General features: G+C 54.0%; 9 protein-coding genes across 9 annotated transcripts; 5 read left to right on the forward strand and 4 right to left on the reverse strand.

The window, feature by feature from the left end:
• Window positions 1-673: 673 nt before the first annotated feature.
• On the forward strand, window positions 674-1113 carry CGGC5_v010368 (uncharacterized protein; the record flags this gene model as incomplete). The annotated part of the gene is made up of 2 exons (XM_032021469.1): window positions 674-967; window positions 1024-1113. The coding sequence occupies 2 exons, from the start codon at window positions 674-676 to the stop codon at window positions 1111-1113; spliced, it is 384 nt and encodes a 127-aa protein (XP_031881695.1).
• A 1064-nt stretch (window positions 1114-2177) lies between these two features.
• CGGC5_v010369 (uncharacterized protein) lies at window positions 2178-4466 on the forward strand (the record flags this gene model as incomplete). Its single annotated transcript, XM_066152337.1, has 4 exons — window positions 2178-2241; window positions 2379-2441; window positions 2497-3920; window positions 4107-4466. The coding sequence occupies 4 exons, from the start codon at window positions 2178-2180 to the stop codon at window positions 4464-4466; spliced, it is 1911 nt and encodes a 636-aa protein (XP_066008179.1).
• Window positions 4467-6241: 1775 nt separating this feature from the next.
• On the forward strand, window positions 6242-7914 carry SUR7 (the record flags this gene model as incomplete). The annotated part of the gene is made up of 5 exons (XM_066152338.1): window positions 6242-6255; window positions 6738-6801; window positions 6956-7049; window positions 7122-7605; window positions 7665-7914. The coding sequence occupies 5 exons, from the start codon at window positions 6242-6244 to the stop codon at window positions 7912-7914; spliced, it is 906 nt and encodes a 301-aa protein (XP_066008119.1).
• Window positions 7915-9233: 1319 nt separating this feature from the next.
• wis1 (Protein kinase wis1) lies at window positions 9234-11284 on the reverse strand (the record flags this gene model as incomplete). The annotated part of the gene is made up of 2 exons (XM_032021464.1): window positions 9234-9638; window positions 9686-11284. 2 exons carry the CDS (start codon window positions 11282-11284, stop codon window positions 9234-9236), a joined length of 2004 nt encoding a protein of 667 aa, XP_031881629.1.
• A 5338-nt stretch (window positions 11285-16622) lies between these two features.
• Window positions 16623-17011, reverse strand: CGGC5_v010372 (uncharacterized protein; the record flags this gene model as incomplete). Its single annotated transcript, XM_066152339.1, has 3 exons — window positions 16623-16683; window positions 16739-16931; window positions 16990-17011. 3 exons carry the CDS (start codon window positions 17009-17011, stop codon window positions 16623-16625), a joined length of 276 nt encoding a protein of 91 aa, XP_066008275.1.
• Window positions 17012-17321: 310 nt separating this feature from the next.
• CGGC5_v010373 (uncharacterized protein) lies at window positions 17322-17962 on the reverse strand (the record flags this gene model as incomplete). Its single annotated transcript, XM_032021462.1, has 2 exons — window positions 17322-17717; window positions 17891-17962. 2 exons carry the CDS (start codon window positions 17960-17962, stop codon window positions 17322-17324), a joined length of 468 nt encoding a protein of 155 aa, XP_031881634.1.
• A 1171-nt stretch (window positions 17963-19133) lies between these two features.
• Window positions 19134-19778, reverse strand: CGGC5_v010374 (uncharacterized protein; the record flags this gene model as incomplete). Its single annotated transcript, XM_032021461.2, has 2 exons — window positions 19134-19592; window positions 19776-19778. The coding sequence occupies 2 exons, from the start codon at window positions 19776-19778 to the stop codon at window positions 19134-19136; spliced, it is 462 nt and encodes a 153-aa protein (XP_031881635.2).
• Window positions 19779-21516: 1738 nt separating this feature from the next.
• CGGC5_v010375 (putative transporter) lies at window positions 21517-23331 on the forward strand (the record flags this gene model as incomplete). The annotated part of the gene is made up of 3 exons (XM_032021460.1): window positions 21517-21784; window positions 21840-23214; window positions 23268-23331. 3 exons carry the CDS (start codon window positions 21517-21519, stop codon window positions 23329-23331), a joined length of 1707 nt encoding a protein of 568 aa, XP_031881680.1.
• Window positions 23332-24389: 1058 nt separating this feature from the next.
• rnps1-b (RNA-binding protein with serine-rich domain 1-B) lies at window positions 24390-26414 on the forward strand (the record flags this gene model as incomplete). Its single annotated transcript, XM_066152340.1, has 8 exons — window positions 24390-24632; window positions 24695-24800; window positions 24885-25000; window positions 25056-25570; window positions 25609-25656; window positions 25702-25708; window positions 26137-26279; window positions 26339-26414. 8 exons carry the CDS (start codon window positions 24390-24392, stop codon window positions 26412-26414), a joined length of 1254 nt encoding a protein of 417 aa, XP_066008120.1.
• Window positions 26415-26707: the final 293 nt, after the last annotated feature.

The raw sequence follows: 26707 nt of genomic DNA on the forward strand, positions 1-26707 counted from the left end.
TCGTGACTTTACCTTGTATCCGAGGAATACGATGTGTTACAAAATGGGGACGATGATGGCTAATATCCCACCGGAGCACTCCATCGGAACTGGCGATCAGTAACTCTTGCGCAAATTACAGTTAATACGGTCAGAGTCATGCACCAGTTTGAGACAGCCGCACAGCCGTTTTTTTGTCAGTATCAAGATGGAGTGCGCAACAACGTATGACCACGATTGTAAGTGAAAGTGAAGGAACTTAAACTCATCATTTAGCTTCGATTTCATAGACTGTCCTACTCGAAAATACCATGCATAATGTCCCCCAACTAGAGGAACATAGTCTTCGAGTCTCAAGATAGAACCACTGTGTCGGTTTCGAGAGGTGCTTGGTCCAAGTAATAGAGTTCGCACTAACATCCATTCAGTTGAGAGTGCAATATCACAACACTCTACCTGTGGGTTGGTCTTAGCGGTCTTTCTAGCACCCGAGTTGCCGTGACTCGGGGACAATACGAATAGTTGCGAGGCGAACGAGGGGTCCATTTGGTTGTCTATCACAAATAGGGGGGAAACACACAAAGTATAAAAGTAAGTTGGCCTGTCTTTCTTGGGGGAAGCTTGTCACTTGAATTACACCTTTTGCATATCCATTGCACAACACCACGTTGCAGGCATCACCTTGTTTTCAAACATGCAATTCAACGGGTTTTCCTTCCTTCTGGCCACGCTGCCGTTCTTGAGCGGATTAGTCGAGGCAGGATGCACCAATGTTGGCGGAGGAGTTGGAGGCAACCCCCTGAAATGCACAGCGTACAACGCCCCCAGGAACGTCGGCTCCTCCGTCAATGGCCCGCTCAACTCTCTTACGATTTCACGAGTTGAGGACGACACAAAATTTCCCGATTGGAGGTTCTACACTTTCAAGAACAACATGAACTACGACATCAACTTTGCCGTCCAATTCTGGAATCCCAACACACAGCAGGTTAGTCGTGTGCTTTCCCCATTTCCTCTCACCAGCAATACTGACTCTTCTGCTAGAACAACTGGCAAACCTACACTCTGTCACCTGACGAGAAGTGCGACGTGCATTTTCTTTCTACGCTTCAAAATTTCAAGCTCACTTGCTGAGATGGCTGGGTTCAGAGCACGCAACGAGCGGCATGTTTGCTTCCATCGTCAACTATTTATTTTTAAATTCCTAGAGTCTTCACCTTTTCATTTACAAGACATTGATTCTCACAATATGCCGACCTGGTGAGACCGACGTCAGGGGCGGCGTAGTACTCTGCCTTGCCAGACCAAGATGTTTGCCATAACAGCGAACTGAGGCACGGCAGCGGCCCGATCATATGCATGAGGCTGAGGCTGTACTGCACAATCATCGTTTCGATTGGTTTCGCTCGCCTCATGTTGAAAGTTCCCCTCATCTGGGCCAAGAAATGAGTGGTTTTCTGGTTGCCAGTTCGAATTCACCATTCTGTGGGTGTAAGACACGGCACAGGTCAAGATGGTGTTCTGCGGCAGGCTGCGGCTTGCATTGTGCGAAGGTCCATAAGACCGATAGCCCTTGTAAATAGGAAAACTCGCGAAACAAGGGAAGGTTGTAACCCCAGGCGCTTCAAGCTGCGATCTCCAAAATGCCTGGATGCCAGATGAGGCAGGTAACACAAGGGCAGCCACAGTTGGCTTGGGAGACGATCACGCAACGAGCCTCTAGCTGCGCTCAGCACGAGTTTCAATCGGCAGAGTGGGGGTTATGTGACTTCGTCGTGATCGAATCATTGACATTTCTTTTATATGCCGCAGACACAAACGCAGGCAGTGACAATATCATATGTGATCAACTACTGCATGTGTGTCACCCAGTGAGGCCGACACGGTTAGCATCAGGCTACCCACGCGGATATACGGCATCTCGAGATCTTGGGAATGCCCCCCAATTATGGTTGAAAGCCAATGAAAAGATCTGGACATTATCAAAGTGTGTGAAGCAGGTCTCACCTCTCACACAGCCACAGGAGTTGCTGTCAACCACAGATACCCAACGCAGGACATTGTGTGGGTGAGAGGAAAAGCATAAATCACCCTCCGGTGCCTCTCAGTTTCACGACAATAGACTTATCAGGCACCTCGTTTTTTAGAGTTTGTCCGGCACCAATTTCGTCACTGGCACAAATTGACTACTCGGAACAATGGGTGAAGTGAGGAAGCCTCCGAGGCCGGATTTGATCCTGGGGATCGATTTCGGACTGACAGGTGAGCCTTTCTTATTACGTTCTCTTCCAACTGTGTGCCTGTGCTATTGGGCGAGTTCATATGCTTCTTGGCAGGCTAGAGCCTTGCGTTGGCAAACCCTTAACTGTGGACGAAATGCGGACTGACCTCCAAATCAGGAACCGCCGTCGCTTGGGCATTGCCATCCAAAGACAGAGTGAACTCCATCACATCATGGCCTGGTAAGCATCACGCAAATTTCCCGAAGAAAGTCCCAATCTAAAGTGTGTGCTCCAGGCCGAGCTGAGGCCCTAAAAGCACCATCCGCCGTTGTGCTGGAGGCCCCAAACGGAGAAGCGGCTTGGGGTTTTGCGGCACGCAAATACGCCTTATCCAATCAATCAGTGCCAGTGTACACTCTGTTCAAGGGTTGGATTGATGCTGAAGAACACGACCGGACTTCGAAAGCTTCAGCTGGGAGTGGACTCTCAAACATGGACGCCAAGCGCGAAGAACTCGAAGACACGGACGCCGAGGAGGAATCGGAGGATGAGTTGCCAGAGCAGGTGGGAATGAATGCGAATAAAGCAAGAGAATGTCTCAAGAAGTACCTGTCCGGTCTTTACACCTACATCAAGCGGGCCCTGGAGGACAAGCTTCCAGACGGCAAAGACTGGGGCTCAACGACTGCGTGGTTCTTATTCAGCTACCCGACAACATGGAGCGATGTTCCCCAACGCAGGTTTAGGGAAATTGTCATGGCGTCAAGCTTTGCACAAGAAGCCAACCACTGGGTTAACGCACTGGCGCTTGATGAAGCCCAGGCTGCTATGGCCTCCGTCTCTTCTGAGCAAGAAAGAATGCGCGCTGGTCATAGCATTCTGATTGTGGACATCGGAGGAGGCACGACTGATGTCAACACCTTCATTGTCAAGAGAGACGATGGGAAGAAAGTGCAGCTTCAACCAGCCAAAAATCCAACCGGAAGGAAGCACGGATCGGTGTACATCGACACCAGAGCGACCAAAGTTCTGTATCCCGCAATTGAAGAGTCGGTCGCCAACCATGAGAAGCCTGCCTTCAGCAAGTTGGCACCGGAAGAAAAGGAGAAGCTTGTTGAATCAAGCATGGTGAAAGCTCTTCTTGGAGAGCAGTACATGGATGCCAAGCACGACTTCAACCTGCAGGAAGCCTCCAAGGAACACAAATTGATGATCACGATCTATGCCAATGATTCCCCGAACGCCGCTTTTGTGAAGGCGGACTTTGAGATCAACAGGATATTGAAGAAAAATTTCGATTGGCAATGCGGGAAGATATGGAAGCAGATTGAGCGACACTTGGATTATGAACCTAATGCGTCTGAGGTGAACTGCCTCGTTCTGACTGGGGGCCTGTCCAACAACAAATACGTCCAGTCGTTTTTCAGGAAGAAAGTTCAAGAGTCCTCGCGAACCTTTGGTGATGTTGTGACGGCAGAAAAGTCCGAGCTTGCTGTCAGCAAAGGACTAGTCTTCGATGCACTCGAATCTATTAACCGAGGGGGTCTTTTCCGATACGAAACTCGGTACTTTTACGGCATCGCCGCATACGACTCCAACGGGAAAGTTGAGGTTACGAAATTTCTGGACAAGGGCAAAGTTGTTGACATCAAAGACTTTAGTCGAAAGGAAGATGTCAAGTTTGAGCTGGTTGATGGTAGTATTGCTGATCTCAAACTTGTCAGTTGGTACCAGGGAGACGGAAGGGATGAGAGAGAGAACCAGAGGAGAACCGTGGGCGATTTGACGAAGAAGCTGGACGCTTCAGCTCCATGGAAGGCAAGTTATTCAATACTTTCTTTCCCTTTTCTTTTTTTTTTTTTTTCGTTTTTGGGCTTTCGAGGACGATATTCTAACATGGAATAGCAATGGATGTGGAGCAGCAAGACGAAGACTGCCAGGGTGAAGCTCAGCTGCGAGCGTCGGACACTGACGGTTACTATCACAGATGGCAATGGAACGAAGCACCCGCTAGTTTTCAACGAGGAATGGCATGTGGGCACGGCAGTGAGGCCTAGGCCAAAAAGCAAGCGCAAGCGTTTGAAGCAATACGCGGATGCTGCTGAGAAATTTTCATGGCTTGCTGGGCTGCTCATCTTCTTCATTCCATTTGGAGACGAAGATGAGGCCACGGAAGCACACGGGGGCGAGGAAGCCACTGACCAGTATGTGGAAGTCACCGATCAGTACGCGGAGGATGAGGAATCTGGGGATCTTGATTACTAGGATGATGATATGATACTTTATTCTTTCCGTATCTATGACTTCGAAGGGAATGTATTAGCTTTTGCCATTCTGGAGGCTTTCCCAGGTATGATGTTGATGTTTTTCATGAAGGATGTTTTTCATGAGGGTTCATCTTCCTGCCTGCGACGTCTACGGTGCGGTGTCGATCCGGCCACACGCCCCAGGCCGGACCAGGATGACCCGGCCGGCGCCCGGCACTCGGCTCCGGCCGTCTGGAGTTCAAAGATGCCAACTCGGAAGCACGCCGTGGCACCAAACAAAAGAGTGGTGTTTCGTGGCTGCTGCTGTCGAAATAGACATTAGCGCGATTCTAGCAACGCAGCACTTGACTCAGTCAGTCATCATCACGACACACAAGACTGTCAATGACGCCCGTGAATTCGCTGTCAACACCATGTCTCACAACGGGCCAAGAATGCGCCATCTCCAAACCATCCATCATGATGACATGCACAGACTCGAACAGTAGAGCATGTGTCATTACAGACTTCCATAGTGCGCTGAGCCGACGCCGGCACGGCGCTATGTGGGTAGTCCGGTCTTGCCGGTCGATCTGGCGCTCGCCCGGAAGGGCACAAGTCCAGGGGTGATGTGTCTTATTTGTCAATACTCTTTGAAACCTCCAGCTCAAAGCTGCGTCAATGTCTCCTCGAATCACCAATACCCGCGATGCCCGAAACCGAGGTAGCAGCGCATCTATCAGGATGCAAAGTGAAAGTCAGGTGCGTGTCACCCGGCCGGCTGGGACGACGGACGGGGCGACGCGAGTACAGGCAGCTCAGCCTCCATGTGCGAGCTGACAGCGACAGGTGAGAAATTTTGTGTTCTTAGCACACCGCATCTGAGCCACGCTGGTACACCTCAAAGCCGCGCAATAAACAGAGGGGACGGCGCAATTTCGGGAGGCCGTTTTTGGTCAGGAAGCGCAGATTGCGGTAGTTGGCAGCGCGAACACCGCAGATCAGGCTCTAGTGGAAGGGTCCTGGAGAAGATCCCACCAACAAAACGACCAGGGGTGCTGCGGGTGCTGCGGTTGGCCTTGGAAGAGAAGGGCAGAAAGCAAGATGTTCTGTGCCGACGTGCATATTTTTCTGCTGCGAGACCCTGCGTCTGGTGCAGGTGATAAGCCTTCTGGCAGGGGATGTTTCGTCCCAGGGATGGGGTGGTTGATGGGATTATCCGTTCACCGCCAACCGTCCGCTTTGGCAGACGGAAGCTCGAGCACCTGCCTGAGCTGGAGGAAGAAGCAGGATGATGAAGTTGAAAGAGGCGGGAGCTCAGCAGCGGGAACAGACGAGACGTCCATCCGAACGCCAGCAAAACCTAGTCAGTCCCGGCCATCCTAATTGTCATGGACGACGACCTTATTTCGATGACCCATGGTGCCATGTCCAGAGCCTTGTCGCGAACGACTCGGTTTTAGCTCAAAGGTAGTGCTCACGCCGGAAACATCCAACGTGAACCTAGGGCCAGCTTCAAACGCACTTCTCCGAGGCGCCAGATGTGGTTGGCCCGTTGGAGGGGGGAAAGAAGGCAGACGACAAGGACGCAGGCGAGGAGAGGAGAGCAAAAAAAACAGTGTTGGTCCGCTTTGATCAGAGGATGACGTCGGGGCAGGGAAGATGGCTGGACCCGCTGGACTCTGTGGTGCGGTGGAGGCTGCACTGTTTGCGCCTGAAAGCTGACTGTGCCATGCCCCGTCCAGCAGGGCATTGCCCACAGTGTGGGCCCGGCAGTGGCTCGGTGGTGTCGTCATGGTCATGGTCGGGTCCACGATGCGCTGTCCGCCGGTGGGAAACCGCCAGTCGTTAGGTGCATCCCAGCACCGAAGCTGCCCAAGCTGCAAGCTAACCTGGAAGGTACCTACCTCCATCTGCTCTGCACTAGCAGAGACCTAGGCAGTAAGGCTAGACCGAGGTGAAGCAGTGGGAAAGAGCAGAGAAACAAAACCAGCAGGGGGGTTCCTTTCTCCCCGCTAGTTTGGCTTCGCATCCCGGCACACGTAACCTGGGCTGGCTTTGCATCATCTGATTGCTCGCCCGTCATCCAATCCTCTTCTTCTCTCTTTTTTCTCTCCCATCCTCCAACATCTCGGCCTGGTCCCATCGCTTCATCCAGCCGAAACACCTAGAAGCAGCAACATCCGGCTCGAATACAACACCACCCGACCATCCCTACCCATTCACACTCTGGGACCAACAGCATCTTCGGCCGAGAACGAGGGTTGCAATCACTTAGAAACACACGCAGCAACAAGAGACACAGAGCTGTCCTAGCTCCCCCCATCCGAACTGAAACATTCTCTGCGAATCCGGTGAGTACCCTCCCCTCCAGGCCAAGGCAAACCCGTGAATTACTCGTGTGTGCCGGCTCCCCTACCCCCTCCCCCGTCCTCCCCAAGATCCACTCCATTGCGCAACATCGCCTAGCTCCCGTCAGGCAAAACATCCGCTGAGTACAAATCCCAGACCACCACCCTCGAAAACAGTCCTCCCCCAGCCATCGCAAAGCATCTACATCCTCAACAGAGTCCATATCAAACAGCCGCAACAATGGTAAAACGTGAGTCCTTCGTCCCTTGTCTTCCCTTCCCCCCGCAATACCTCGCAGTCCAACGACTAATACCCATTCCAGAAGCCGGCCTCGGCCTAGCCTCCATCATCTTCCTCTCGGGGTCGATTGTTCTTTTGATGTTCGTCATTCTTTCTGGCGTCAAAGACACCGCACCCTTGAACAAAACCTACTTCCTCGAAGCCAAAACGGCAGGCATTACCGGCGCCCGCGATGTGACGAGATGGACCTACTTCTACTACTGCAATGACCAGAACACCGGCTGTTGGGGTCCCTGGCCCGCCCCGGCCTTCGGCTGGGCCTGGAACCAAAACGCGGCCAACGTACCCCCCGCCCTCGAGGGCGGCCACGGTGGCGATACCACATCTACCGAATTTTTTTACCTGTGGCGCTTCGGCTGGGTCACCTACCTCATCGCCCTGTTCTTTACCGTCATCGCCTGGTTCGGCAGCTTCCTCGCTTGCTGCGGTAGACTCGGATCCGCGTTGGCCTTCATGGTATCAGCCGCCGCCTTGTTCTTCCTCAGCATCGCCGTCTCTCTCATGACGTACGTTTCTCCCCTGCTCGGATCTTGAAGCAAGCATCACGCTAACTTTCTTTCTGCAGTGCCACCTTCGTTAAGGCCCGTAACGCATTCCGAGTCGCAGGCCGCGATGCCGAAATCGGTACCTATGCTTTCGGCTTCAGCTGGGGCGCCTGGGCGGCTCTGTTCATTGCGACTTTTCTCTTCTTTATCGGCATCCGCGGCGACAAGGGCCACAAGGGACCTAGCAGATTCAGCCGCAAGCGCAGCGTGCGCAGCCGCAGATCCTTCGACGTCAACTCCGGCCACCGTGTCAAGGAGGACTACAGCTAAATCATTCGCTGCATCGCCATCTTCCACGGGAAGCAGGACACCACTTACAAGACATTAAAACCTTACACAATGCAATACACAAAAACAATAAACACACACGGACGAACCGAGATGGATCATTCCCTTGGCACTGGAGTTTGGTATGGCGGGCAAGGGAAGTTTGCAGGACTGTTGATATCCAGAGCGCATGATGTACTTACGACTGTTTCTTCTTTTTTTTGCATTCCCGGCGGCGTTGAAAGTAACGCATCCACCCACCTACGTATTTTGGCTTGGCGCATGGGCATGCCCTGACTGAGCGAGGCTATCCGCGGATAGTCATTGCCCAGTTTAATACAAATAATTATATCATTAAATGCTGACCTGGCAATGCCACCATCTTGAAGAACTGCAACCATGTCCGGAACTTCGATGAATTATTCTCATCCGTTAACTCATCCGCTTGCCGCTTGATGTAGGTGTCCTTACGCAATGATGGTAAGTACTGAATGTGAGTACTAGAACTTGATGAATCTGATACGTTGAAAATGTGAGGCCGGCGAGTTCCTTATTCCTGTCTTAAATTATTGTCACCATACTCATGTTACTTGTCCATATGGTACATACGGAAATCCTCATGACTGTGCGTGTTAAGAATCAGCTCGATTGCCGTCACACCAACACCAAATTCTTCGCTCACATACTCGTTTTACGCATTCGCCACGGACACATTCACACTCCACCAAGTCTCCCATTCACAGCACGTACAAACACACATATCTCATCGTTTCAGATACCATGGTCTTTTTGTCTTTCTCATCTTACTATTCTTCTTGTCGTGTATAAACGTCATGAAACTTCCTCCCATCCCTTTCCAGTGATAACAAGAAGACCGCCCCGCCACGTACAGACCCATTCTCCCATCATAAGCGTCAACTTTCGGGGCGGAAAGAGCAAAAATCAAAAGTAAATGCAAACCAAGTCTGGAAGAACGCCGTCCATGTCGTATACTGGGCGACCAGAGTGCTGTAAGTGTTTTGCCGTTCATAAAAGAGGAGGATACGCGAAGGCAAAGAGATCTCTCGTCAAACAAAGCAGACACTCCTTGCCAACCAGTGATATATGCTGATGATGCAAACGTAGAATACTTGGATTGAGGGTATGAAAACGAGAAAACAAATAAAAATGGTCCGTAGGGGGTTGGTGAATAGGAAGAAGAGGAAAAAAAGGCCAACAGAGGCCGGCTCGGTCAGCATGGGAATTTTGTGGAAATCATCAGCCTCCCCACCAACCGCTTGGGCTATGTTCTCCTCGGGCTTTTCTTACAACGACATCGTCGTCTATTCCAACCTGTTCTCCGAGCCCACCGCAGGACTCGCGGTCGGGCTGACACTATCCAGCGGGGCGGCGTGGAGGGCGGGGCGTGACGCGGCACTGGGGTCGAGTCCTTTTCTCTTACGATCAAGCACCGACTTCACCCACTCCGCGACCTCTTCATCCTCGGTACCAGACGACAGCGAAATCTTGCCTACCGCGTCCGCAACAGCCTCGGCTTCTTCACCCTCTTCGGCCTCTTCGGCGATCGTCTCAATCTTGGAGAAGGGCTGCATCCAAGGATGTTGGAGTAGCATGGCATATGTCGGACGTTCCTTCGGCACCTTGTTCAGGCACTTCTTGACGAAATCGTGCGCAGTAGTAGAGTATCCCTCTTCGGGAAGGCCTGGGGGCTCACCCTCAACGATGGCCTGAAAACGGTCAGTTTAAATCTCGGAAGGGAATTTGGACAACTCACGCTTAGCTGACTGAAGATGGTTGACGATACCTCCGGCGGGTAGGGGTACCGTCCCATAGCGCACTCGATGATGGTCAAGCCCAAACTCCAAATGTCACTCTGTACACTGTATGTACCGTCCGCGCCGGCAGCCATTCCGCCTCCTGATATCCGCTCAGGGGCCATGTAGCTCTGGCAACCGATGTTCGTCTTGGCAATACTGGCAACAAGGTTTCCACTAACGCCGAAATCGCAAATCTTGACTTGGCCCCTGGTGTTGGCCAAGATATTCGTGGGCTTGACGTCGCGGTGAATGATGTTGTGCTCATCCTTCAAAGACTTCAGACCCATGACCGTCGAATACGTGATCTTGCGCAAGACACCTTCGGGGATGCCGCCGGTATACAGCTTGTCGATGGAACCTCCATCCATGTACTCTATACACATGTAGACGGCACCTTCCTGGAAAAATGCGCCATAGAAGTCGATGATGTACGGCGAAACGCATTCGTGCAAAATGACCAGCTCCTTGAGGATCGTCGTGAACTTGGCCTCTTCAAGTTCTAGCCTGATTTCCTTCATGGCCATGACTCTCCCAGTCGCTCCCTCTGACACCGACAGAGATGTCACTGCCGAGTCATCGCCCCGCACGGGCGAGGGATCTGAGTGCGATGTACTCAGATTGGCATGCTTGAATCCACTCAGGCCGGTTCCAAATCGGGGCGCTCGTGGCTTCGTATGCCTGACCTTGTAGACAGTGCCGTAGTTTCCCTTGCCAAGTTCGTCCATAACCTCTACCTCGTCTAGTGAGATAGTGAAGGCTGTGCCGTTGGCAAAATTCACACCGGTCTTGGTAATGGTTGCGGCGCCATCGAACGTGATCCAGCCCTTTTCCGAGTCAATGTACTTTTTGAAATCGTCCATTTTTGATCCCTGCGTTCCATTCGTGGCACCTCCATTGGAACCTTGCATGTCTGACAGCTTCGGCGTCGGTGATGCTGGCGAGGGGCCTCCTCCCATGTCTGACAGCTTCATTTGGGGACGCCGCCTGTCGGCAAGCGATGGCTTCGTCTTGATAACGGGCGCGGAGCGAGGCATGCCTGCAGGTGAAGGTCGCGCCATACCACCGGGCAGGCCGCCGGGCAAACCGCCGGGCAACTTCAAACCACCGGGGACGCCTCCAGGCATGGAAAGACCGGGCGAGCCCTGCCGAGGCACGGGAGAAGCGGGGCTACCCGACATTGAGTTGGGAGGAGGATTCGTGCTGGCGGGCTTGCCCATTCGCTGAGCGTGCAGAGCGCGCGCCTTTGCCATGATGTCGTTCATAGCACCGCTGCCCATGCTTCCTGTCATGACTGAGGCGGTCGGCGGGGGTCGGCGTGCGTGGCTCAGCATACCGAGCGGTGTCGACGAGGGCGTCATGTTCTGGGGGTCGGAGACGGTTCGCAGCGAGGGGACGCGTTTGGGGATGTCGGACATGCTATCAGAGGGTGCCTCGAGCGGGGTGCTGGCCTCGGAGGAGTCGGCAGAACCGGGCGATGCGGGACTGCTGAGGCCATCTCGATCGACCAAGCCATCAGGAGTGGCCGGGAAGGAGTCGGGGGTGTTGATGTCTGCCATGACGAAATAGAGGCTATCCTCGAGGCGGTGACGAGGATCACGATGACGGGCAGATAACGTGGGGGAAAAGAGAGGGGGGGATGGTTGAAGTCGTCGGGGTGGTCCTACGGCGCAGGCAGCATGTGACGGATGAGCACTGGAATCGTTCGCAGGAGAGAGTCAGCCGGGCGGTAGATAGGTGTTCGTAGTATCGTGATGTCGGCCGCGAGGGTCGCGAATTGGTATGGTGTCAACCGATCGCTCAGCAGCGAGCGGTGGCAAGAGATCGAAAAGTTGGGGGTAGTAGCGAGCTGCCGCGGGGTTCTAGACGCGGCGGTTTGGATAGTGTGGCCTGCTGCGCACTCGGGTCGGGGTTGCGACCGGGGCGGTGGCAAGGGCAAACTCTAAGTCGGGTCGAATTGCGATCGGACTGAGAATGCGCCGACGGGCTAGACCGGCCAGGCCGAGCAATTTGTTGGGGGGTCTCGTTGACTTTTTGGGTCTGTTCGATGACTGTGTTTCTTTTGTAAGCAAAGGATCCGGACAACCGAAGAAATATGGAAAGCAACGAGAGGTAAAGATGAAGAAAAGCAAACGGGAGGATGCTGAATGTGGGATGGGCGCACCTAAAAAGAACGAGAGACGGAGTAGGAAGAGAGAGTAGGGCGACGGACGGGGGTTCAAGGTGCAAGCAAGGTGGAATTTAAAAAAAAAAAAAAAGGTGAGAGTCGGATGCAGAGGCAGAGGTAGACCAGAGACCGACCACAGAGAAGAGGCCGACAGTCAGGTTATGATGATTTCCCTCCACTAGGTAGGCAAAGGAAGCAGAGCCTGAAAAGAGACAATGGCGGGGAACAGAATTTAGACGAGCGCAATGGGTTCGAATTCGCAATGCAATTTTGGTGCAAACGTCACAAATGGCAGCCGCCGGGCAGGTATTGGATCCGTACTGAGCAGTGAGATAGGTACAGTAGGTAGGTACCTCCCCTGCTGCCGCACTTTCCTTTAACCTGCAAGTAAGGTAAGGTACCTCCAAGTACCGCCAGCAGCTTGAAGAAAGTGCCAGGGTGCCGCCGGGCCCAGCCATTGGCTGATGCTTGCCGATGGGAGTCAAACACCGCAAGAGATACCCCGCAGTACCTGCCTTACCTCATGCTGCTTGCTGGGTGATGGGAGGTGCGCAGATGGAGAATGGGAAGGAGCGACAGAGGAAAAGACTGAAAGTCCCTTCCCTCCCAGGAAAGGCCCATACATGGGAACAGCTTGCCGCTGGGCCTTTGAGGACCCCAAATAAACTTCGAGGCAGGAAGGAAGCGTCTCCAATAGGTAGAGGGTTGGGCATGAATCGAACCATTGGGCAGTGGGATATGGAGTTGGGTAGAGGAGGTAAGACACAGGGCATGGGAAAGAGAGAGGCTCGAGTAATGACAATGTGATATCTCGACAAAACCCCCGGTAAAGCTGAAGAGAGGATGCGGCTCACCGACTAGATCTAGATGCTAGGCCGTCCGGCTCCAATGGAGTACCTAGGCGTGGACAGGACAGGATGCTCGGTAGGTATGGTAGTAGGTTCGGACTGGTGTCGGTAATAACCAGGCTCAACCAGTTCTGTGCGCAGAGACTGGGCCAAAGGTTGTGGTTGTGGTTGCGGGTGGTCGTGTGGGCAGTAGCAGTTCAGACGGGATCGGGATGGTCGTTGGGGGCGAACTAGCCGTTCATATATGGTGTCCGTAAAGGCCAGGGAAGATAACGTGTCCCTGGAAGACCCTTGAATTGTGGGATACAGCAAAAATAGACGATGATGGGGATGTTGATGCTGAAGAGGGAGAAACACGAGAAGTGTACCCTGCGCCTGATCAGGTTTGCTCTGGCAAAGATGGAAACGAGACGCAAGGCGATGCAGATATCATAATAATTCAATGACACCGACAGCCCGCCTCGACTTAGCTAACGTTCTGCGTCCGGAGTATCGGTACATGTGCCCAGGCCGTTTGGCGGGTGCCTCTGCCGCAATTTATTGGCAGCGGAGTACATGCACCAAGGTACACCCATGTCGTCTTTCTATCAAAGAGCTCCTCTCATGTCATCCACCCTCACTCACTCACTCGGCTGCTTCAGGTATCGAGAAGAAACAGTTCCATGCCATTCTTTCTTGGTGGGAACCCAACCGGCTCTGTCAGGTCTACCTAATTATTACGCCGTCTTCCCTTCCAGTGCTACCCTTTTTTCAATAGTAAGTAGGGCTGGCAACATCTTCCGATTTTGCATTCATGCTCACAGACACGAAGTACCGTAGTAAGGTCCCGGGGTTGAGCTTGGGCGAGAAAGAAGCAAACACATTCTCCAAATGAAGCTTGACGAGCTCCAACTGTCCCAGACTCTGCTGCATATTGCCATCCCAAACCCTGGACAACTTGCATATGCAACTCCCGCCCTTCGACCATCCGGTGCACCGCCACCTGCATCACCGCCCAGCCTGTCCAAGTTCACCCAGCGCCCATTCCAGGACGGTGGACGTTTGTGTCGTACTGCGACATTTCGGAGCCCACTCCTGCTTTCCCCTCCAATCATCCGCATATCACCACTCAGTCAAGTCTCGCGCATGTTGACAGCACTGGAGTCTGGAGCAGCCACAACAAGGGCCCTGTCCATGGACCATACCTTGCTTTCACGTCCTTGACAGGCCTTCCACGTCCACGGGTCCTCCCTCCGTCGCACCAATCTCATCCGCCGGGACGCGCAGGCCCCTGGGGATATTGCGTACCGGCAGGCTGCTGGAAGGGACCACGGCAGGGACGTTGGCAAGGTTTTCCACGCACCACATCTCACATCTCAACGTGCATGCCCCAATGAAGCCCTCATCCTCCTCCACCCCCAAGTAGCACAGACGACAGCCAATACTTGGTAGTACTCTGCGTCTGTACAGCGTTTCCTCAATAAATGTTTCTGGAAATAGCAACCGTCAGACTACGGCTCTCCGATTCGGCTGGTGATGTAACCTGGCCGCCGGGAGACGCCACTATTCCCACAAGGGGCAGAAAACAAGCAACAGCTATCGGACCTTGGGGCGGGCATGTCTCGCCTTTGTCTAACACACACACATAGTTGGGTACGGCTGCGTGCTGCTCAACCCCACCAGGCACTTACAAATTCTTCTCTTCACTACCGGAGGAGGCTTACCTGATGAAGGCAGCAGAAACGATTGGCTGTTGGACACTGGAATAAGCCGAACCGAGGACGAGGGGAAACGAGGACGAGGTCGATGGACGGCTAGATTCGAGCATGGACGAGATGGAAGTAGAAGCATCCCCGTTTGGCGCCCATCGTCAATGTGTCCAAGCCCGCCAAACTACCGCGCCAAAGGCTCCAAAGAACGGGCCTGCGCATGACAACTCGTCCTTCCTCGACCAGTAATCGGGCCATCGGGAGCTCGAGACAGCAACACTAGACTACGCAGAGGAAAGCTCCCAGGCTTGATGGATCCTCTCCCCCAAGTTGGAGCTTTACCGTCGAAAGTACTTAGCGTGGCCCCCCTTCCAGCCCCCAACCCCAACCCCCAACCCCTGTCCCTCCGCTGCGTCAATCCGTCTCGCAATTCGCTGGACCAGCACCGATGACGTTGTTGACAGTCGGCGGGTTGGAGACGAAGGACGAGAAAAAAAATTGTGGCTTGACCCGAGAAACAAATTTCCCGCGAAAGCTCGCTTCATGGTATGGCGCCATGGGATCCATGGGACAGGCCGGCCGGTTGGCGACAACGACGACGAACCGTCAGGTGTCCAAAGCGCCCACCAGACTGTTAGAAAAAGTGAACCCCACTGACGTTATTCCTCCACGTTCGCTCCATTGGGGGAAGGGACCATGATGCTCTCTCGGGGCCGCTAGCCCCAAGTGACTAGACCTCAACATATGGGACGATGCTATCACAAGGGAAGGCAGATTGATTTTGCATCATTGCTATGCACCGCACATTTTTTTTTTGCATTTCTTCCCTAGAAGGGACGGATATGCCTGGTGCTTCATGCCAATCTTCCACCGCCTCGCCTTCAGCTCAATCAAGATCCCAGAAAAAGACGACATCAACCTTACATAATCCAATCCAACGGTCCATTATCTTATCAGAACACCGGACGATCTCTTCCGCCTGACATCATTGCAACGTCTGGCTACCAACCGGCATCTGATCCGTAGTCGCTCGCATCCATCTGGTCAGGTTTCTTGCAGCTTCTAACGTCAACCTTCGTGTGGTGTTTTATTTACAGCACTGCTGAACCTCAGGCAAGACCCCAGAGCTGCTTGCTGCATGTTTCTCTCCAGCGGATCGATCCCCCCCTTGCCCTCCCAGAGCCTGCGAAACGGCTCAACCGGAGTGGCAGAGCTCCTGATCTTCGATCCGAATCTCCCATCACGACGGCCCCACGTCCGACAACACCATTCCCACCTCCTCGACCTCTGAAAGCCCATGATTGTCGTGATAGCCATAACGCACATGCAAACCAAAAGTTTAAAACATTCGCGAAAATAAGGGTCCCTGATGTCTTGCTCAGCCTCACACTGCCGAATGCCCATTAAACACAGGTCCCTTGCTTTTGCGCCTCACTCTGGTGCTCCAGCTCCACGGGGGGTTGCTTCACAGCCACCCGCGGCTCCCCGGATGCCGTCAAAACAAAGGGTTACAGTTGCATGTCATCAGAGAGAGTGACCTGCCCAGGCAGGCAAGAACCCTGCCCTCTGCAAAAAGTCAATGGAACCTCGAAACATGAAAAAAGTGTCGCCCCTTCGCCAGCCAAACTATGGCCCAATCTTCCTGTTCCGTTCCTCGGTCGAGTTTTCTTGGGATGGGCTTACTGAGCTGACTACGCAAAGGAATTGTCGATGGTGGCATGTCATCGGCATACCTTCCGCCGCCAATCCCCTCTGCGTCATCAGCCATGTGGTTTGTCGCGTCGTGGCACAGATCGGCCCCCCCTCCCCACATCTGTCATCTGTTTCACCTTAAGTCCAGTGGCCTCTGAAGCGAGCAGGAGGGAAGGAAGCTCCCCACGTCTAGTTGTCGATCTTTTACAGCTACGACAATCATCAATGCTAGTGTAGCCTCCAAGGCAGGCTTTTTCCATCCAGCTTGTGATCAACCGCAAAGTGACATTTCCGCATGCATGTTTGAAGCGAATTGATATCATGGATCTTGAACCCGTGGCACCCTTCCCCTCCTCATCTACGATTTGATTTTCGGCGGCACCGCTAGTAACGCCTTGGTTGTCGGGTCGCACTTGGAAATCGCGATCATTACGTCAAGGTCACACATGGGAGCACGTGATGTGTTTGTAAAGACTCGAGTTGTATTGCGTGAGAACGCCTATCAAGGGTATCTTGGGCAGAAAGGACGAGCGAGAAAAGGAAATGTGCAGAGCTTCAACACGCTTTTCGAGTCGTCAGTATTTTGGGCAGCAGGTGTGTGACATGGAATGGACATACCAGAAGTCTTTTTGGGCGCAATGAGTTCCATGAGTAGCTGGGGAACCACTCAAAGGGGAAACTGGCGCAATGAATCTCATCTGCCGAGTAGCTGGGGAACTACTCAGAGGGAAACGAATCTGAGAACGCCAATCAAGGGTATCGAGAGCAGAAAGGACGAGCGAGAAAAGGAAGTTTGCAGAGCTTAAACCCGCTTTTTCAGGTCGTCAGTCTCTTGGACACTAATCATGTGAAGGCGTAGATGGACATACGAGAAGTCTTCTTTGAAGCCATAAGTTCCGTGAGTAGCTGGGGAACTACTCAAGGGGGGAAATTGGTGCAGGTGGCAGGTTGGAATCATTATAGTTGATACTGTTGGGTGAGATATCATTCTCGCCCAAGTCAGCAGTACTGGGAACAGGTGACCGGGCTGCGTGTTTGTCAGACGTTGACACAAGTTTGTGGCTGTGGTGAGAAACCTACCTCTTTGACCATGAGTCTCAAACACCCTCCCATGTCCGTTTCTGCCCAGAGCAGCGTCGCGACACAGGGTAGCCGGTGATCATCCGCGATCCGCGTTCTGGGACGAGCGTCGAATGCGACTCTAGCGAGTCGGCTTCGGCTTCTTCACGGCAACCCACTCGCCGTCAACGACCTTCTCGTTGGCGGGGCCGTCGTCGTACTCGGGGAGCCACGCGTCGTCGTACTTATCGTCGTCCGCGGTCTCGAGCGCAGAGGCGACGCCGGGCTTCTTGCGGGGGGCGCGGCGGCGGGGAGGGTCGTTAGCCGTGACGACGGTGTCATGGGTGTCGTGGAACTCGTCGTCCTCCTCGCCCTCACCCTTGCCGTCACTGTTGCCGGACTTGTCGGAGCTGGTTCCGTTGCCGGAGGTGGCGTTGCCAGGCTTGCCATCGATGGGAGCGTCCTTGGCCTCGCCGGCCTCCTTGCCAGTGGTGTTGGTACCGCTCTTCTGGCCCGTCTTGATGCTTGGGAAACGAGTCTGTATGGTGAGTTTTGTGATGAGCAAGTTGATGGGTCACAAGTTTGGTGTTTGGTTTGGCAAAAAAGTTTTTGTTTGAGGTCCATCATCTTACCGGCTCGGGGAGCTGGCAGAGATTTTCACCATAGTCTGGTGAATCAATATCACAGCGAGTCGAGGCGAGAGCACCTTACCTTCAGCTGTTGCCATTGTTGATTGTTCAGCACGGCTTGCACCGCGTGCTGGATGAAATCGATGATGTACATGAGCGTTACCCAGGGGCCCAGTCAAAGGCCTCTATCTTCATGAAGCTGAAGAAACAAACAACTCAGTTTGATAGGTGATAGTAGAGTAGAAAGAAAAGAAAACTTTTTCTCTTCACAGTTTTGAGTACTCGAGAACAGTCAAGTCCGTAATTTAGAGAACCCTGGCGAGGGAACACTCAACACTAGTTGAGGACCTTTCCGTCTCTGGTGCCCGCGTCCATGGTTGTAGTAAAACCGTACCTGATTCCGCCATTCTCGAATACCAAAGAAACCCCTACGTCTCCAAGTCCATCGCGGTCTCCAATGGTAATGCGTCTACTTTGTGTTATTTCGAGCCAGCGTCTATACCGATGTGGGCCAGAAGGTCTTCTTGTCAGTCGTCCATCAACTGTACCAACAACAATGTTGCTAAGCCTTCTCTGCCAGTTGCTTAACAACACAATCATGAAAGACGAGGTGTGTTCATGGGCTCTTCAACAGCATCAACTGCGGTTGTTTGACCCCACATGTCGTTGCTGGGTCCAGTCAAAGCCGCGGAGTTTATCAGATCAAAAGGGTAGTTGCATAACGTTCCATGCGCGCAAGAAACGCCCCTTTGGCTTGAGGCGAAAAAAAAAACATTGGATGCCAACCGACGAAAGGAGGCAGCCAAGTCGGCTGAGCATACCATCGCGTGAGGTTGCCGTGTTGAAATCAGCCTTGGCGGGGTGGAAGCGCAGCTTTCCGGCAAGAGATGACCATCTCGTTCAAGATCTGATACGCTATGATGGGGGGCGTGAAGCTGTGATCAGGCTGCGGTCGGGCAGTGGTGTTGTACGAGTGGAAGAGGCATATACCCTGAGAGAAGCATCGTCATCTGCGGTTATTTAGCAAATTCGCTGTTTCTGAGGTGGGCAAAGTTGGGTTCCGCGGCGGGGGGGTTCTGAGCGCGACGGGCCTCACATCGGATTGTTCTATGCAAGTTGAGCTGTACTATGTAGACGCAAAAGGTGAGCGCAGCCGAGGACGCTGTCCCTGCTGCTGGCGGACAACAAGCTTAAACTGCCGGCAAGACCCCTGAGCCCGTGAGCCTTGATGCTGCTGAACAGCGAAGTCGGGCAATCCACCCTCAGGACCCCAGCGACGTGCGCAAAACGCTGGGAAGAATAACCGTGGGGGCCGTCAGGTCAGCTCAGCAAAGGATGTAAGCTTTCGCAGGGTCGGGTGCCTGAGTAGTGTGGACGGACGGGTGCACATCAACAGCATCGGGGAACAGGAACAGGCAAGGAGGACTCATGGCGTCGAGAATCAAGAAACGGAGGACGGGTTGTTGCGAGTGCTGGTTGGCCGGATAAAGTGCCAGGAAGTGCAGAGGTGTGCTGCTGTGCCGTCCATCGAATGCGACCTGGCCAACTGACGTGCGGCGTACCTTGCGGGAGATGTCCGGCGGGTGGATGTGTGTCTCTCCGCCGTGCATATGTGCAGTGGCATGACGAGCGTGTGCCTGAGAAAACGGTAGAGGACGCTGACTGCTGGGTGTAGTATCGCAGATGGAGCGACCGTCGGGGAGCAATGTTTTCTCCGTGTGCACTGGGCGCTTCGTGCAACAGTTTCTGACAACGGATGAATCACAAACGAACGGAGGCGAAAACTGGACCGCGAAGGTGTTAGGTTAATTGTAGCAAGGCGCAAGGTTCTGGTAAAGTGCTGTGACGGAGATTTTCTTGGCTGGCGGACGTGATAGGAGGTGAAAATGGAAATTGATAGACAACGGTCGAGTTGTGGAGGGCCACGTCCGCGTCCGTCATTCAGCTTTAGGTTCGATGAGACTCACCATGTCGATGCCAAGGAATATCGCGTCGCCGCTGCGCCCACGTCGCCAAGAGGCAGTAATCAGCTGCGCGGCGCTTCTTCCGGCCTGTCGTGTGTCCCAATCAAAACCGCCACGGGCCTGTAGCAGCCCTCGTATCGGTCTAGGGATGTTGCTGTCGTGTCTTGCTTTTTGGCCACCGGTGAGAATGCCTTGCGTGCTTGCTTGAGGGGACGGCAATGGCAGTGCACGAAGCATAATAGGTGAAGATGGAGTGCGAGGGTGAGGTGTAAGTGACGGTGCTCGTGTGACGGCGACGGGACACTGGATGGATGTGACGGGGGAGGTTCGCCCTGTGTTCCATTTCCAGCGCGGGAAGCAACAGTAAACGGCAACAGCAAGTATTGCCGGGGTACCTTGCATGCAGAGTTTGTCTGCTGGGATACCCGGCCTCTACTCGGTATCAGTTGCTGAACCAGACGACGTCGGTCGTCATCGTGCCACCATGGGGGCTTCTGATTGGGCGCCAGCCGTTTCTAGCGGGAGCTGTCTCCGGGCGGCGCAATGGCGAATCGAGCCCACCTCTGGCGCTGCAGCGAGGTGAGGTGTTCCACCGTCAGGGCTGCTGGGGGAGGGGGGAAGGTTAGGGGCCTCCCTGCCTTCCAGGTTCTTGGTCTACCCTGTCCTGCCTGCCTGCAGCCTGACAGCACCTTACCTCACCTCGAAACAGTGGAACACGGCACTGACCAACAGTCACGCTAGGTGGCCGACTGAAGCGTGCTGATGTTCGCTAAACCACCGCGATGCGCAACCGTAACCGCTACGGTCTGAAGTCTAGGCCCCTGCTTTTTCCACTCGACCCATCCACCTCGTCCAGAAAGACGTCTCCGTGGAGGTGTTTCCTGTGGGCTGTACAGTGACGCATCGCTGTGAGTTGTCGCTAGAGTGGTTCTCGGAGCCGCCAACATCCCTGGAGTTGGTCCGTCCAGTGCGCTACCTACCTACCTTACCTGCCTTGCTGGCTGTGTGTGTCCCGTCTGGTCTTGCGCGACCGGATTAGCTCCCTCGTCTTTTTTTTCTTTATCAATCTACCCACCTCCTCCATATCATCGTGCCTCCCTCCGTCTGTGGCTGGCTCTCGGTCGTTCTCGTCCCTCCCTCCTGCTTCTTCCTATCTTGCCCATTCGCCTCGTGCTTTACCAACCAATCCATTCTCCTCCCTCCCACACCTCCTCCTGCCGTCGAGGTCCTCTTATCGAACCCATCTCCGATTCTCCCCCGTTGCCGAATATTACTTTCCTAATGTCTCTGTCGGCCAGAGAATGAAAGCATCGTCGCAAACTTGTGGAAAAGGCCGAACTCTACTCTGGAGGCCCGATTCCTACCACCGATAATCCGAGAACCCCTCTCCGAACCGAACGAGAACTCTTACTGCGAAGCTTCGCTCTCACACTCATATCCAATTGCAATCGCGATACCCCAAACTCTGCCAGGCGCATCGTCCCATCGCCTGCCCTCCCGAAACCACACACAACATCTGCTTGCCAGCTTAGACTTCGCCTAGCTTGGCGATAGAGGCCCACGCGCACCGTGCCAAGCCTCCATTCAAGGAGCCTAAGAGCACCTCTACATCGCCGAGGGCCGTTCTCCTTGCAACGACGACCTTGCGCCGGTCCTCCGGTCCGCCGTCCTTTTCTGTCGACGTCCCCCGTTGCCGCTACAAACGTCCAATCCATTCATCGTCCGCTACCGACCTCCAGTCGCCATGGACCAACAATACCTGACGTCTCCGGCGTCGTATCGGCTAGCCAGCATGGCTCAGAACGTATACGAGATGCCTCTCCTTGCCCTTGAGAAGGCGCACGATTCTCACCCGTCCCTGGGCCACCTGGTCCTTCTCGTCTTCGAGGCCGTTCTCGAGGTCGTGTGTGTAAGCTTGCCGGGCTATGTTATTGCCCGGCTTGGCCACTTTGATGCCGAGAAGCAGAAGTTCTTGGCCAACCTCAATGTCATGCTCTTCACGCCTTGTCTTAGTATGTATCTCCTGCACATATTGGCGCCTGTTTTACCCATACTGACAAGTCGCAGTCTTCACCAAGCTAGCATCGCAACTTAACGCCGACAAGCTGCTCGACCTTGCCGTCATTCCCATTATTTTCGTCATCCAAACCATGGTCTCATGGCTCGTGGCTACTGTCGTCGCCCGTCTGTTCGGCTTCAACCGCCGCGCCTCAAACTTCGTCACGGCCATGGGAGTCTTCGGCAACTCCAACTCATTGCCCATCTCCCTGGTCCTGTCCCTTTCCCAGACGATCAAGGGATTGCATTGGGACAAGATTCCCGGAGACAATGATGATGAGGTTGGCGCACGTGGTATTCTGTACCTGTTGATCTTCCAGCAGCTTGGCCAGCTGGTCCGCTGGAGTTGGGGCTACCACGTTCTGCTCGCTCCGAAGGATAAGTACCCCGAGTACCAAGACGAGCGGGTCGAGGAGGGACAGTATGACGGAGACAGAGAGACTGCGCCCCTTCTGAACGAGTATGACCAAGACGACGCAGCCACCTCTCGCAGTCCCTCCAGTAGCGACCTGTCCAACTACGAGCCCGCCGGTCGCACTCCAGTGGCTAGCAGATCGAGAGCTTCCCCCGCCGATACCGAGGATGAGGACGACGAATACCTCCCCAAGAAGCCTATGAAGACTAACGGCTTGGCACCTCTGAACGGCAACCATCCCGTTTTCAATGGAAGCGACGATGAGATATCGTCTTTCCCTCGCATTCGTAACACGGATACACCCGACATTCCCGAGGGCGTTAAGGGCTACCCTACCCGCGCTAAAAATGCTATGAACAACGCCATCGTTAGGAGCAAGAAGTCTACGGCTAGCTTCTTCGCGAGACTTTTCAACAGCCTCCCCGAGCCCATCAAGGTCATTTTGGTCGCCCTTAACCGATTCTCCGGAAAGTTTTACAACTTCATGTGGGAATTCATGAACCCGCCGCTATGGGCCATGCTTTGCGCTGTTGTGGTTGCCTCCGTCCCCGCGCTGCAGAAGATCTTCTTCGAGGAGGGATCATTCATCAAGAACAGCTTCACCGACGCCGTTCAGTCGAGCGGTGGTGTTGCCGTCCCCTTGATTCTGGTGGTTCTTGGAGCTAACCTCGCCCGCAACACCCAGAAGAGTGAGAAGCTCAGGGATCCCGAGGAAGACCAGATCGGCACTAAGCTTTTGGTTGCGTCGCTCATGTGCCGAATGCTCCTGCCCACTCTCATCATGACCCCCATCTTGGCCATCTTTGCCAAGTATGTTCCCGTCAGCATCTTGGACGACCCGATCTTCGTCATCGTCTGCTTCCTGTTGACCGGAGCGCCGAGTGCTCTGCAACTAGCACAGATTTGCCAGATCAACGAGGTTTACGAGGGTGTGATGTCTCGTATCCTGTTCCAGAGCTATGTTATCTGGTATGTTTGCTCCCTCAACTTGAACCCTCCAACAGAACTAACAGATTTTTCAGGATCCTTCCGTCAACCTTGGTGCTTGTCATGTGCGCCTTGGAGGTGGTTGAATGGGCTGCTTAACAAATGACAAGCAAGCTCCATAGCATTTCTTTTGTCATGTACGGAATAGTCGCGATTAATACCTATTGCGTGATCTTGCGGAGGAAGCATCAGCGGCGTTCGGGATCTCCTCGAGGCACAGTCGGTTTGACAGGGCCAGGGGCAAAAGTACACATAAATTGGCCCTGGGCCATGTATTACTAGTAGCACAAGCGGTTTGGAACCAGACATTTGTTTGAGTGGCCGACAACGTACAAACAAAGATGCACCAACTTGGAGTCGACAATCATGGGCGGTATGCCAATGGAAGCATACATCCATACGTCTGTAATAATATGACAAAATTGGATCCATTATGGAGTACATTGCAACGTGTTGAACGACTGTTTAATCTTTCTTTGGATATCTCGTTCACTAGGAGGTACGGAAATAAGGCCGCCAATGTCGTAACGGCCATGATGTTTGACTACCTCGCGAAGAACATGGGGCAAAAGGAAATCAGAATGACAGCAACACCTGTGGTGTTGACAAGTCGCATAAAGCTCAGCTTAAGTGGACAACCTCTAGTATCAAACCATCGTGATCCTCTAGATTACAGTGGAGCATCGCTGGTTTGTAGGTAGTTTGGGTTTCGACGGGATGCATTAGTTCATTATCACTCCCTGACGAAGACGAGTGTCCATGAGGTAAGGTGGCCGACAATATTAGTGAGGATCATGCCAGCTCGAACAGCAGAGTTCAATGGTACTCGCCCTTCATGCCCAACGTTTCAGGAATGTGCGACTCATTCGGATACGCCTTCCTTAGTCAGGTTTCACACGTGCTGTTTGACCATGCAGGTACGGTTGGCAGACTTGTATTGATGGACAGGCAACGGCAGCGTGGCTCACCGAGACTTACCTGTCGGGGTAGTGCTTGCAGTTTCGGTGAGCATCAGCGCTCGTCACGTGGCGCGCTCAGACCGCGAATGTGGGGCCGTCGCGCTGCCTTGGACAGCGGCAGTACCTTACCAAACTGTCTTCTCTTTCGAGCAACGACGGTAAAACTTCTACGTCACCCAACCATCGCAGCTCGTCAAAATGGCTTCGAGATCGAGATCCAGATCGCCTGGCGACCGCTATCGCTCCCGAACCCGATCGCCGACCCCGCGTTCCGACAGAGGTCGCTCTGCCTCGCGCTCGCCAGTTCGCCGCCGGGACTACGATTCGCGTTCGCCGTCGCGTTCCCAGTCGCCAGCCCCGCGACGCAACGGCAGATACCGCAGCGAAAGTCGCAGCCGCAGCCGCGGACGCAGCCAGAGCCCTGTTGTCAGAAGCACCAAGGTATGGCTCAATTGCACTGTCTGCTCGAGAAAATTCAAAACTAATCGGACGTCTTGCATTAGATTGTCGTCGAGCGCTTGACCAAGAACATCAACGAGGGACATCTTGAGGAGATCTTCAGCCAATTTGGTCCTATCAAAGACCTTGATCTGCCTATCAATAGAACATGTAGGTGACTCCAAGGCATCGAACACGACAGCCCCCAAATCCCAAAACATGGTCCCTTCCCAGGCTAACACTTCATTCCTCCAGACGGCACCAACAGAGGCACTGCCTATATTCTCTACGACCACGAGGCCGACGCTGAGGAGGCTATTGCTCACATGCACGAGGCTCAGATTGATGGCGCCGTTATCAACGTATCCATAGTCCTGCCCCGGCGCAAGCTCTCCCCGCCGCCTCCCATGGCTCGTCGCGGTGCAGGCTACGACCCCAGGCTTCCAGCTCTTGCTGGTCGAGGCAGCGGCAGGCAGTCGGGCGCACCTCATGCCGGGGCCTCGGGTCCCGGATCCTTTGGCCAGAACGGACCCCGTCGCGGTGCTTCGCCTCCACCGAATCGTCGGGGGCCTAGATCCGATACCTACCGCCCGCGATCCGTCTCTCGCTCCCCCTCGCGATCTCCTGCGGGTGCACCTCCATCACGTGGTGGAGGCAGCAGGTACAGAAGCCGTTCGAGATCTTACTCACGATCTCGCTCGCCAGCCCCGAGACGCGGCGCAGGTGCGCGCGGAAATGAGTACCGCAGAAGGAGCCCGAGTCGAGACAGCTACGACAGTTACGAAAGCCGTCGAACTCGTTCCCCCAGCCGTAGCCGTGACCGTGGCCCTCGAACCGGTGCTGGTGGAAGTCGTAGCGGTGGCGGCTTCCGGGGCTATCGATGAATTCACCAGGGACGATGAAATGGAGATACTCAGCGTGTTATGGGCGGCAGATTATTTGTGAATGACCTTTCACGGCGTTGGGGGTAATGGAAAAGTCGATCGGGCATCGAAAACGCGGCGGGCTTGGGCACACAAGTTGACCCGTAAGACCTGATCGTCCGCATGCATTCTAAGCTAATAATACCCAGAGCAAATGTCTAGAATGCCGCATTTCTCATTGTCCACCATACCGATTCGTGAAACGATTTGCAGGGCCCGAAGTCTGCCTCGCCCCTGAAGACCCTAGATTCACGCAGCGCGTAGTGCGTGACGCATCCTGGCTTTAGTCGGACCGGTGGGCCGTGTTGATCTGGTGATAGAAGCGTATGTGCGGCGTTGATGACACTAACTTTGACAGGCTTGATTTTGCAGAGGCTGGATAGTGATGGAGCGAGATTAAGACCACAGTATTTTTGCTTCAGCCGCTCTCGACATCCTGATTGGACAAACCTGCGACGAATGAGACATGATCGGCCCCAGACCCTTCACTTTTATTTCGGTGCCTTCACCACGCCGCAATCCTCCAGCAAGCAGGCCTGCGATGAGTGCAGTATTTTGTGGAGCCATTCGCTCGCTGTTCGCAGCATTCTGCTGGGCAGCTTGATGCTGCCGACCAAGTCTGGAAGCTTCTCGAGTCCGAAGAAAGACACATCTTGGATCCTTCGTCGGCGACAGCGATAGGTTTCCTGCTGGGCGGAGAGGCGGGTTGCCTTTCATTCAGCATCAGGTGAGCTTACACCGGTGACAGCATCAACAATTCGCCCGACTTACATTCTGATCTTGTAGAGCGACTGGCTTTCCGGTCCTACAACTGCACAGAGCGGTGGGGAGTTACCTGAATGCTTGCGGCACCTCCCGTTGAGTAAGCATGCGGTTCTTTTGTCATCTAGAGTCGAATATCACGAACGAGTCCCAGGCAGCAGCCAGCAGGCAACGCGGTCTGTTCGTCAGGGCGTTATGTCATTGCTTACGCCGGCATGGGAGGCACACACCGGCTTGTTCCCGGCACCATGGCCGTGGCTCTTGCGAATGATCACTTTGCTTCGGCGGAGCTCGAGTACCGCGGCTGCCGGTGCAGTCGCTAATGGTCTCTGTCCGTTACACAAGCACCAAAAGCCTGGTTTCGGGCATGCTGACGACTCATCAGTTCGCGGG

The sequence above is a fragment of the Colletotrichum fructicola genome (genome assembly GCF_000319635.2).
Source record: "Colletotrichum fructicola Nara gc5 chromosome Unknown KSG_Nara_v1_contig06, whole genome shotgun sequence".
Taxonomy (NCBI): domain Eukaryota; kingdom Fungi; phylum Ascomycota; class Sordariomycetes; order Glomerellales; family Glomerellaceae; genus Colletotrichum; species Colletotrichum fructicola.